Here is an 11,490-nt window from a genome sequence, read left to right on the forward strand (position 1 = left end):
TGTGGCTCTGCGCCAGGAGCCGGCACCGTGGCACAGCTGCCACCTCGCTTGGCACCGGTTACCAGCTGCTGTGTCTGTGCCCCTGCCCGCTGGGGGGGTTTAAAGGGTCCGGTTGTCCCTTAACTCCCGTTGGAGGTCCCGGGTGGTGATGTTTTTCCACCTCTTCCCACCCCAGTTCCCACACTGCAGGGTATGATCCTGCCCTGGTGCCTCAGATGGGCAGGGGACCCTCTAGGGGACTGTGTCACCTGGGGATGGTGGCTCCTGCAACCATGTGGTGGCTGCGGCCTCTGAATGGGGCCATGTCCTGGCCTCATCTGCAGTTCCCAAGTGGGATCTGTGGAGCACCAGGGGGATTTAACGAAGCCTGGGGTGGTGGGATCATTGGAAGGAAGCCCTTGGGGTCCACGTGGGGTCTGCAGGGCTGGCTGCCATCACTGCCATCGCAGGGCTGCTGCGCGAAGGTAGCGAACAGGGAAACTGAGGCACAGCTGGTGCGTGGAGTTGCTCTGAGAAGCACTGGAGCCGGAGGAGGGCGTTTCGGATGCCGTGGCTCATCCGGTGCCTCGGCGGCATTTCGGGCAGGCTGCAGAGAAACCGTGTTGCAAGAAGCCCAAAAATAAAAAGGAGCTGTTGGCCCAGGTTGTGCAACAGCGAGTGCGTCCCGTGCCGGGCGGGAGTTTGGCCACTTTGGCAGCAAAACCTGGGTGTGTGTGGCCAGATCTTGGCACTGAGCCCAGAAAATGCTGTTATCCGAAGGGCTGGGGGCCGCTAGGTCTTGCCCCCCCCTCCTTGTTGCTCAGGATCCCCTCTGGGCTGCCATGGCCGGGAGAGGAGGGATGCTGGTGGGTGCCCGTGTGGGTTTGGGGATGTGGGGGCTGAGCTGGAATGCAGTGGGTGGGTGGACAGGGTGAGTGTCCCCGTGTTGGCACCCTGAGGAATTCAAGGGGGGGGGGGGGGGCCCGGGGGGGGGGGCAATGCGCCCTCCAGCATACCCTGGAGGTTGTGTCCCATTGTGCAGGTGGGTAAACTGAGGCACGGGCATCTTGCCGGGGAGCCACCCTGCAGGAGGGCTGTGGGGTGCTGGTGTCACACGGAGTGTGCCTGTCACCCCCCAGCGGTGTGGGGGTCCATCTGGGGCAGTGTGGGGGTCCATCTGGGGTAGTGAGGAGGGGCTGGCAGTGTGGGGGTCCATGCGGGGCAGCGGGGGGGGCAGGCAGCATGGATGGGAAAGGCAGTGGGAAGGGGGCTTGGAGGGACATCAAACCCCAGGGGACTTGGCTCTGCGCCCCAGGAGTGTGGCCATGGCAGGGGGAGCCCTGGGGTGTCCCTGTGAGGGGGTGACAGCCCCACCAAGGGCTGGCGCAGGGTCCTGCCCTGCAGAGTCCCCCTCCACCCCCGCAACCTCAGCTTGGGGGGGCTGAGGCCGAGTGGGTCCCCCCCACGGTGGGAATGGCACTAGTGGGGGTGCTGCCGGGGCTGCTTTGTCACGGTGCCACAGGGCCATCTGCCGGCAAAGGCACAGCCCGCCGTGGCCTCCATCAGCCTCCCAGTTCTCCCAGTTTGCAGGTGCTCCGGGTGTGGCGTGGGATGGGATTGGATGGGATGTGGCAGAGATGGCCTGGCTCCGGCCACGAACAGATTAAATGGCATTTTTATTTCACACCCAAAAGGAAAAAAAAAAATGTTGAAAAGAAGAGGTGAGTGGAGATTTAATTGCTTATATTAAAAATCTACCGGGTGAGACCCAGCCATTTCCACCAGCATCAGTGCAGGTCTGCAGGATTCCTCCTCTGCAGCAGGATGCTCCGGGGATGAGGATGGGGACGGGGGTGGCACCTACCCCTTTCCCCCATCCCCAAAGTGCCCCCAGTGCTTGCTGCCACCAGCCCCATCGGCGCATCCCTGCCCGGGTCCATCCTGCCTGGCCCCCGCACCCCTGGCACAGTGTCCCCATGGTGTCACCCGCACCTTGTGTCCGGAAGCAGGTGCTAATTTGGGGGGGAGTGAGGATGAGAAGAGAGGGGGCAGGAGCATGTAGAGGGTGGCCTTGGGCTGTTTTGATTATTTTTTTTCCCATGTTACTGTGTATTTCTTATTGTCCCTTTTCCCTCTGTACAAAATGAGCGGTATGGTGATGGACGGAGGTGACACGGTGACGGTGCGGGGTCGAGGCCAGCTCCACGCTCACTGCAGCAGGGCCCGGATCTGTTTGGAAGTGGTGTCATCGTTGAGGTGCCGGGTGGTGTACCTGGATGGAGAGGGGACGGTCACCCTGTGGCCCCCCCAGCCACTCTGTCACCGTCAGGGGGTTGCCACATCCCCCCACCCCCTACCCCCCAACCCCCCAGCTCACCTCAGAGCGTTCAGGAGCCCCTCAGTGCTGGTTGAGGGTTGGTCTTTCAAGACTTTGATGCAGCCTTTCATCTGGTGGGGTGAGAGAGAGAAGCTGTTAGAGCCCGGATGCGCTGCAGGGGTGCTGCTCCCCTTCCTCCCCATCCTCCTCACTGCTCAGGGCAGGGAGGAATGAGTTCCCTCCCTCTGGACCAGCTCAGAGGCATCCCCACAGGGGACATCCAGGGAGAGGGACCCCCGGGCATCACCGCTGTGGTGGGATGAGTGGGATGGCTGTGACACCCCACGGCCACTCACATCGATCTTGGAGGTCTTTGCGAAGGCCCCCACAGGGTGGACATGGTCATAGAGGATGATGACGCCGACCATCACCCTCATGCAGAAGAGGAGGGTCTCGGTGTTGGTGAAGCGGCTCCGGTACTCCCTGCGCCGGGAGAGAGGCCAGCTGAGCCTGGGTGGGTGGCACAGGGACCCCGGCACTGAGATGTACCCCCTCCCCATTGCAGGGTACTCACGGGGTCTCCAGCATCACCCTGCAGACGCAGGCCATGGTGCTCAGGCAGTCGGTCGTGTCCTCAATGGGGAGGGTCTTGTTCTGAAACCCAACAGGTCCTGGCTGCCGTTTCCCCTCCTAACCGGGGTGTTGGGGCTGGAGGGGGGCTTCCCCCACCCCGAGGGTCCCCCACCTGGTCTCACTCACCTCTGAGACAAATTTGGTGGTGGCATTGCTGAGCGTTTTGAGCATGGGGGTGGCCTCAGCGTAGAAGAGGGACATCCTGTTGGCCATCTCGTTGTTCACCTCGCTCTCTGCGTCCAGCTGTGGGGGCGGATGATGGGGGCTATTGGGGTGGCTGAGTCCTGTGACACCGCCCCCAGAGGAGGTCATTCCTGGATGGGGGGGGATGACAGCACCATCGTCTTACCTGCAGGTTGTTAATGCGATTTCGGCTGATGGTCCTTCTGTAGTAGCTGAAGTCATTCTGGATGGCAGGGTTGGTCATCTGCCGAGGGGAGCCCCACGTTAGGGGATAGCATGGGGGCCACCACCGGCTCGGTGTGCCCAGGGCAAGCCTCGGGGGTGTGGGGAGGGACCCCGTGGGCTCCCACCAGGGGATGTGAGGCAAGGTACCTTGAGCTCATCGAAGCTGAGGGTGAAGTGGAGGATCTCAGCAAACTGCTTAGCCAAGGCTTGCTCCCGCTCAAGGTGCTGGGTCGGGGCGTACGGGGGGCTGGTGAGGGCCTCCAGCAGGCTCCGCAGGGCGTTCTCTGGGGACAAAGCTCCACTGGTCCCCATCCTGCTCCTGTGCGCCTCCCCGGCTGGGGAAACTGAGGCATGGGGCAGCATGGCACCCACACCATGGCCAGATCTCCCCCAAACTGCCCCATTACCACACACAGGGAGGGATGCAGGGTGCAATGGAGGGAAACAGGGAAGAGGGATGGAGGCTCGGGGCGCTCACCCAGCCGCAGGGAGAACTCGTAGAAGCGCTTCAGCTTGGCGACGAGGGGGCAGACGGCGCTCCATGCCCTCTCCTGCAGCCGCAGGTCCCCAGGGTTTTGGATGGCCTATTGGAGGGGGAGAGCACCAGGGGTTGTCCCAGGCCACGGTGGGTGGGTGGGTGGGCAGCGGGCTGCACCCACCTCTCGGATCTCGTGCCCGGCGCCCGTGTAGGACTGCAGCTCGGCCAGGACAGCCTGCGCCTCCTCCAGCACGGCATTCACCTGGTTCCACACCACCGTCTCGGCCTCCGTCGGCTGTGCATCTGCAGGGCAGCGCCCCGGGGAGAGAAACCCGGAGGGCTCTGAGCAGGGTCCTGGGCGGTGAGAGCCGGAGTTGGGGTGCCAGCACCCCGTCCTGCAGCTCTCCCGCCGTCCCGCAGCCCTTCCTGGCGGGTTTCTCCCCCCCCGTCCGTCTCCTTGCCCGAGCTCGAGCCAAGCCACGGGGTGTGGGGGGGGAAGTGGGGGTGAGTCCTGGCTGCCCTGCGACCACAGTCCTGCTCACAGGGGTCCCCGAGCAGCCCCCAGCCCCGCGCTGGCCCCAACGGGCTGCAAACTGGCCCAGGGAAGAGGTGCGGAGCGATAGCCCCCCAGCCATGGGTCTGCCCTCCCTCCCCGGGGAGACCCCCGGACGGCGAAGGTGGGGGGGAGGACGCCTGGGATGGGCGCGATGCGATGGGCAACGGGGACAAGAACTCAAAATGGCGTGGATGTGGAACTCAGAATAAGTACGGAACAAAAAAGGAAAATAAAAATCCCATCTCACTTTCAAAGTCAAGGAAAAAATTAGGGCCTTGGTCAAGTTCGTTATAAGTCAACACTTTAAGAAGGTTCCCCATGTGAAACCTGCAAGAGAAGAAACAAGAGGAAAAAAGCATGATGGTGAGGTGGGGCTCGGGGAAGAGGTGCTGGGCTGCAGGCAGCGGCCGGCGGTGGCCAGAGCCCCCATCTTCCCCACACCGCTCCCCGGGAGCTCGGGGGGCTCCCAGCCGGCGGCGGTGACCCCATGGCTGCTTCCGGCCCTGGTTGGCAGCCTCTTCCCCCCCGCCTCGATGGTGATGAGCGCTGGCGGATGGGGTGATGGAGAGGAAGGAGCAAAGGGAGGAGGGAGCTGCTGGGCTGCGGCGAGGAGGGCGAAGCGGCAGGCGAGTCCCCGAAGGCTACGGGCATCCCCCCATCTAACTGCAGAGCCAGCGCAGGAACGGGGGGGTCCTGGGGAGCCCCCACAGTCTTATCCCCAAGCTGGGGGGCTGCAGAGGGGGCTGGAGGCGAGGGGAGGCTGTGCTGCCTCAAAGCACCCACGAGGAGCCGGGACGGTCCCTCACCATGGGGGCAGGGCAGCTGCGTGACCCCAGCCCCGGCTATTTTGGGAGGTGCTGGTGCCGGAGGCGGTGTGACGAGCTGTGCACGGCCTCTCCCCGCCGGGGCCAGGCTGGGGCGAGCGGTTGCTGCTGCACTATTTTTACCCCACCTTGCTCTTGCTCTGAGCCGTGCTCCGGGGAGGAAGAGGGGGAGAGGGAGGAAGGGCAGGCCGTCGCAGGGAGGGCCTGGGAGGGCCACCCTCCTCTCCCAGTTAGCCCAGTCCAGTGTTAAGCTGGCACAGGTCCCCTGGGCAGAATTGGGGTCCCCAGTCCCCATCCCTTGAGCATAGGGTGTCACCACCATGCCACCCCTCCCGGCAGGGCAGGGGGCACAGATCCTTCCCTCCTCCTTCCCCGGCATCCCTGGCCCCCAGGCTGTCCCTCTCTGGCAAGGGGACATGCCACACGGCCACCTGGTGCCACCAACTAACAGCAGCAGGCACGTTCCTGAGGTCCTCATGAGCCAGGTCCTGCTGCCAGGACGTATCCTGCATCCCCGCCACTCGGACAGGGACATGTCTTCAGGTTTCAGGGACAAGGCATCTCTTGGGGTCCCACTCCCCTGCCCCACTCAGCCCTTCGTGGGGCACGTCCAGGGCTGCCCCGAGGTGCCTGGGGACATGGGGCTGCTCGGGGACACTGTGCCTGTCCCCATCTTCCGGAGAGCAGCCATGGCGGCGGCCCCGGCCCCCTCCCCGCGCCCACCCTGCTCACAGGACTTACTTTCAAAATCCAGGAAAAAATGAGGACAGTTTTCTAAATCTTTGCCCAATACCTTTATCAGGTTGCCCATGGCCAGCAGACCTGAGCGAGAGAAACAGAACAGAGTGGAACAGCACCAGCGCTGCCGGCTGGACACCCTGGCACCCCCGAGCCCCCGCCGCCGCTGTGACACCTACCTGTGCCCGTCCCACTGAGCTCTGCACCCCAAATCCCCGCCGTCCCCAACCAGCACCCTCCCAGCCGGGGCACACGGGTGTCAGGGTCCACCGAAACGCGGCCACTCTCCCCAGCGGTTCTGCCGTGCCTTTCACCGCGGCGGGAAGGGAAGCGGGGCGCGGGTTCGCGAGCGCTGTGCTTCCTGTGGGCGCCCCAGCCACGCTGCCTCCCACGGTTCCTCCCCCAACTCAGATGGGGCATGGGGGTCTGCCCTAGGTGACCCCCATGGGGTCATGCCAATTCCCCCATTGCTGGAGCTGGGCATCCCCCACAGACAGGGGAAGGCCCCAGTTGGGATTTCTGCCCCACAGACCCAGTTTGGGGGTCTGTTGCTCACACCAGGAGCATCCCATCCACCCCATGGCCATGGCTCTGGGTCCTTACCTCAGTGCCCAGGGTGGTGGTGGCGGCGGCTACGGCAGGAGCAGGGGCTGTGCCACCCACCTGAATCACTTCATGGGCCAGCAGGGACCTGTGGGCAGGAGGGCGAGAGGGTCAGGCCACCCCACCGGGTACCTCCTCACCCCAGGGACCCGCCCAGTGGGTGACCAGGCGGGGAGGTGGGGTGGGACACTGCATCCCCCCACTCCAGCTCTCAGCCCCGCGTGCTGCCACCAGCCTTCACCTTATTTGCCTTGATTATTTTTTGTATTGCCATCGGCCAGTGTCACCGGGAGCTCTCCAGGCACCAGCTGAGCATCCCCCTCCCTCTGCACCCCTTGGAGGACCTGCCAGCAGCTCAGGGACAACCCTGGGGCTGAGCCGTCTGTCCCCATCTTTCCTTGGAGAGGCCAAGATCCCCTGGGAAGCCTTTCCCGGTGCTGCTGGTTGGGTTTGCTCTTTTCTGTGTCGCGTGAAGATCCCTTTGCGCTGCGAATGAGCTGCAACCCAAATCCCGCAGGTGCTGGGATGCTCCCCTGGTTCTTCCATCCCTCATATTTCCTACAGGGATGGGGGGGCATCGGGGTTGGCCCCACAGTGTTAGCAGGCTCTGGGAAGCAGCTGTGGGATTCAGCAGGTTGTAATTAAGTGCCTGGGTTTAATTAATGTGGTGCAGCATCATTGTGGGCACCGTAACCTGGTGCAGCACCACACCCCTGCTGGGGGCTGGGTGCCCCTTCCCCTTGGGTTGGCTCTGCACCTCATGCCCCCCCCCCGCCCACTGGGTGCCTGCTGGCTGCCCACTGCCACCGCTGAGTCCCCCTGATGCTGCCCCCCACCCATGGCCATGCTGGCATTGCCGCAGCCAATGCGGGGTCAGACGCGCGGTGCCTGAGGGATTTTTTCATGGGGCGGGGGGGGCTTATCCTGGGAACGAGGGTTCTGGGGCCAGATCCTTCCCCAGGATGAGCCGGGGCACCCCTAGCCCGGCTCAGGGTGGGGTTGGGGCTTCCCGGGGCTGCCCACCCCCCCAGTTTGGGGACCTCCCTGACTGAAAGGAGGCATGAGTCCCCCTCACAGGGCTGATCCCCTCCCCCCCCGCCAAAGTGGGACCAGCGGGGTGTTGGGGGGGGGCCTCCCTTCTGCCTCGCTGCGGCTGCAGGCAAGCAGCAGGATTTACCGCAAGGCTGCTGGGGGAGCTGAGCTGCGGCACCCAGCCGGCGCAGGCGAGCACCCAGCCGTGCACCCCGCACCCACCCAGGGCCACCACAGGGCTGCAGCATACCCAGAGGGGCTGGGGGGCTTCAGGGCAGCACCCACCCCATCACCCCCAATCCTGGGGGCACCCAGCAAACACTGGATGCACCAGACTGGGGGTGCAAAGGGAGATGGGGACCCTGCGAGTGGCTGCTACTGGTTGGGGTCCTTGGGGGAAGCAGCTAGGGGATGCTACAGCCCCACACCCTGCTCTCAGGCCTGGTGGCATCCCTGTCCCCATCGTCCCCCACCCTCCCTGTGGTGGCCCTTGCTCACCGTGGCAGTGGGGAGCCCGAGGCGTCGGCAGGCGGTGGCCACTGCCGGGTGTCTGCAGATGCTGCTGGAGCGCGGGGTGTCGGGGACGAGCTGCCCACCGTGTGCGTGAGCCGCCCTGCGCCAGCTGCCGAATGCACCACAAAGACCACCATAGCCCCTCGCCCCCCCCCATGCCACTGGTGACGGTGACGTCTCAAGTGTGAGAGAGGGAGACAGGGACGCTTAACTCCCTGCGTGCCGGCCAGCAAAGCGCTGCAGCCTGCCTGGGTGTGGGGCCCGCTGGGGTGCTGCTCCCTGGTTTTTGGGAGGGGGGACACAGTGACACAGTGGGTGCCTGCCCACCCACCCCCTCCCCTTCACTGCTCAGCCCGGCAGCCCACTCTGAGCAGGGGAGGGAAGCCCCCAATTTTCCTTTGCTCCTGCCCCAGCCCATGGATGGCACCACTTCCCCCCCAGTTCCCCCTTTCTGGGAAGGGGGACAGCCACCAAACCCACCCAGTGCCACTGTCACAGGGCCAAACCCGGCACAAACCCCATTTCAGCAAGGCAACACCATCCATCCCCCCTCAGCACCCCTCCCCCCCCGACTGGAGCCAGGATGGGTTTGAGGACCACTTGCCAGTGCAGAGCTGTTCCCATGGAGGCGATGCTCTGACCAGGGAGGTGGGAAGCAGGTGGGGAACCCCAAAATTGGAATATTTTGGCTTTTTCACCCTTCACCCCCTTTTCCAAAGCCAGTGCTGGGCATCATGGTAGGGACATCAAGAGGGACCCCCAGTGCTGTGGTCACCCCAGGTCCAGCTTGCCCAGCAGCACCCAGAGGTGTCCCCCAGGGACATGGTATGGGTGACAGCAGCTCCCTGCTCCTCTACAAGGGCATTTCTCTGCAGCAAAGCATGGCATGGGTGCCCATCCTACAGCACCCCAATAGTGGCCAGGGCACCCAGCACCAAGCCCTGGGGCACAGTGGGCAGGGAAAGGCTGAGGCTGCTGGTGAGGAAACATGGCTTGAAGGGAGGTAGCAGCAGAAGAAATGAACAAATGAATGAAAAATCTCTGTTTCGCTCCAAAACTGTCTGAAAACCACAGCTCAACCCCAAACGCTGCCCACAGCGGGACTGGCACCGGGTTGCCCCTGGGCATTTGTGCCTGTGGATGTGCCAGGGGAGAAGCCATCCGGAGCCCACCCCGATGTCCCAGCGTGTGCCCATGACCCACCAGCCCTGTGCTCAGGTCATGTGGCTACAGCCCAGTGTGTCACTGGAAAAATGAGGGATTCTGTGGGTTGCACTGGCTGTGAGCGCTGTGCACCGTCCCTGTCCCCAGCCCTGCCCAGTTTACCCCACCGAGGGTGACATGTCCTGCCCAGGACCGTGTCGTGGGGACACTCATGGTGGAGGAGTGCTTGGGGGGGTCACAGAGGGCTACTGATGAGCACTGCTGGTGTCACAGCCAAGAGATCTCGCAGTGCAGTGGGACGAAGGCTGTCAGGAGGCAAGGACAAGCAGCAGTGATGGTGCTCCCCACAGCTCCCAGCAGTTGGCGGGGGGCTGATGTGGCTGCAGTGGCTCAGGGCTGTGGCTGCAGGGTCCCCCCTCATTGGGCATGGCCCCCCAAGCCATGCTGGTGCAGCCTGTAGCCACTGGGGGAAGCTGCAGCCCTTTGCATTCCGCAGCGTGGCTGAATATTGAGGGTTTTAGGAGGTTTTTATGAATTAGGGAGGCCCTGGCAGCTCTGCACCCCGGGCACGCTGGGGCCAGGAGCTGGGGTGACATTGCAGTGGCAGTGGGGAGCAAAGGGCTGCCACGGAGCCAGCACTGTCTGCAAAGCTGGTTGCCCCCCCGGGGGAGCCTGGTGGCCCTTCTGCAATCCCAGGGCTAATTCCCAGTTCAGGCTGGGCTCGTGCTTTGGGTGCCCTGATTGGGGTACTGGGCTCAGCCGGGTGCTCCAGCCCATGTGCTCAGGGCCACCAGTGCCACCAGCCCTGCACAAGCCCGGGCACCTCCCCAGCACCAGGACGTGGGGTGTCGCAGCCCCAAAAATGTGGATACCTGGTACCCCACAGCCGCCTTTGTCCCTGTCTCCAGGGTGTCTCTGTCAGACCCCCAGTCTGGTGCTCCCCCACCTCTTCCAGCCACCCTATGCCCCTTCAGCACAGCCTGTTCCATGAGCTGAGCTGTGCAGGTCTCAGCCCTGGCAGCCATGCTGCTCCAATTAAGCCTTCATTAATTTTTCAGTCCCGCTGTGTACCCTGAGCGAAGGCGGTTTGCAGTGATGCTAATTGATGTCTTCTCTACTTAAGCATGTAAGAACCAGCAGCAGGTTGCCCAGCCAGCACAAGGCTGGGGGGGGGGGCTCATCCCCCCATGCTCTCAGGGAGGCTCACGGAGAGGCTTTGGGGCCAGACAGAACCACGTACCCGGCGCCTGGTGGAGGCTGCTGGAGGGACCCAAAAGCCATGGGGTTGAATCACCCCACCCCGGGTGGGGATCCAGCCCCAGACAGGGGTGCAGTGATGTCACATCTGGCTGTGGGGGGGTCCCAGTCCCCCTGCCCCCCGGCTGATGGATCCCTACAGCCCTGCTGCATACACACACCCACAAATATTTGTGTCCTTTTGCAAATCAGTGTCTCTTGCCTCCAGCTGGGGCAGATTCTGCAGCTTCATGGAGTCACCTCTGCCCCAAGGATGGGTGCACCCAGGGGCAGGGCTGGGCTGGGGGATGCTGAGCCATCGGGAAGGGCAGAGCACCCCACAGCCCCGACAGGGACCAGGATGGGGACCAGCCCTGGCTGGATGGCGACTTCATCCAGGCTCAGTGGCCACCGGCTGCAGAGGGGCTGCTGCAGACAGGCCTGGGTGGCACTGGGATCACAGCAGGACGGCCAAGGTCACCGGGAAGAGCTGCCAGCAATTGCCGTGGAAACACTCTGTTTGATTCTGGAAAGGAGAGCATTTTTTCTTGGCCCTTTTCCCCTCTGTGCTTCAGCTGTGGCTCTGCCCAGCAAGGAGGACCGAGGTATGTTCCAGTGTCCTCTCAGAGCAGGCAGCGTGGGGTCCTTTGCTGGGTGCCCGACAGGGGGATGCAGGCAGCATGGCCCCTGCCAGCCCTGAAACGCACCAAGGGAAGGGGATTTTGGGGTGCTTTAGGATCAGCCACCACCAGGGACAGGATCCAGAGGCAGGTGAGCGGGGCAGAGTGAAGAGGAAGCAGGGAAGCAGCGGCGGAGAGCGGCAGGAGGGGCAGGGAGCACTGGCGGGCTGGGGACAAGGCAGGCACCTCTGGGCAGGCAGGGCCAGCAGCATCCCTGATGCTGAACCCAGCACCCCCTGCCAACATCCCAGTGCCAGCATCCTTCCCCCCCCACCCCCCGCATCCCAGTGCCAGCATCCCCCTGCTCCGCATCCCCCTGCCCCGCATCC

At 63.9% G+C, this 11,490-nt stretch overlaps 1 protein-coding gene across 7 annotated transcripts; it reads right to left on the reverse strand.

The window, feature by feature from the left end:
- Positions 1-1,687: 1,687 nt before the first annotated feature.
- Positions 1,688-8,256, reverse strand: LOC106890520 (protein FAM49A-like). Of its 7 annotated transcripts, none has more exons than XM_014946409.1 (13): positions 8,067-8,256; positions 6,537-6,624; positions 5,937-6,017; positions 4,619-4,698; positions 3,997-4,169; positions 3,816-3,921; positions 3,485-3,621; positions 3,279-3,356; positions 3,056-3,172; positions 2,871-2,950; positions 2,653-2,779; positions 2,357-2,427; positions 1,688-2,251 (listed from the first exon to the last, which is right to left on the reverse strand). In XM_014946409.1, the coding sequence occupies exons 4-13, from the start codon at positions 4,689-4,691 to the stop codon at positions 2,188-2,190; spliced, it is 1,026 nt and encodes a 341-aa protein (XP_014801895.1). In that variant the 5' UTR covers positions 4,692-4,698; positions 5,937-6,017; positions 6,537-6,624; positions 8,067-8,256; the 3' UTR covers positions 1,688-2,187. The 7 variants fall into 7 exon arrangements, with proteins under 7 accessions (XP_014801895.1, XP_014801898.1, XP_014801896.1 ...); XM_014946412.1 differs by having other exon boundaries at positions 3,997-4,118; positions 8,067-8,255; XM_014946410.1 differs by lacking the exon at positions 5,937-6,017.
- Between the last annotated feature and the right edge of the window lie 3,234 nt (positions 8,257-11,490).

Source organism: Calidris pugnax, unplaced genomic scaffold, assembly GCF_001431845.1.
Source record: "Calidris pugnax isolate Ruff unplaced genomic scaffold, ASM143184v1 scaffold113, whole genome shotgun sequence".
NCBI classification, from domain to species: domain Eukaryota; kingdom Metazoa; phylum Chordata; class Aves; order Charadriiformes; family Scolopacidae; genus Calidris; species Calidris pugnax.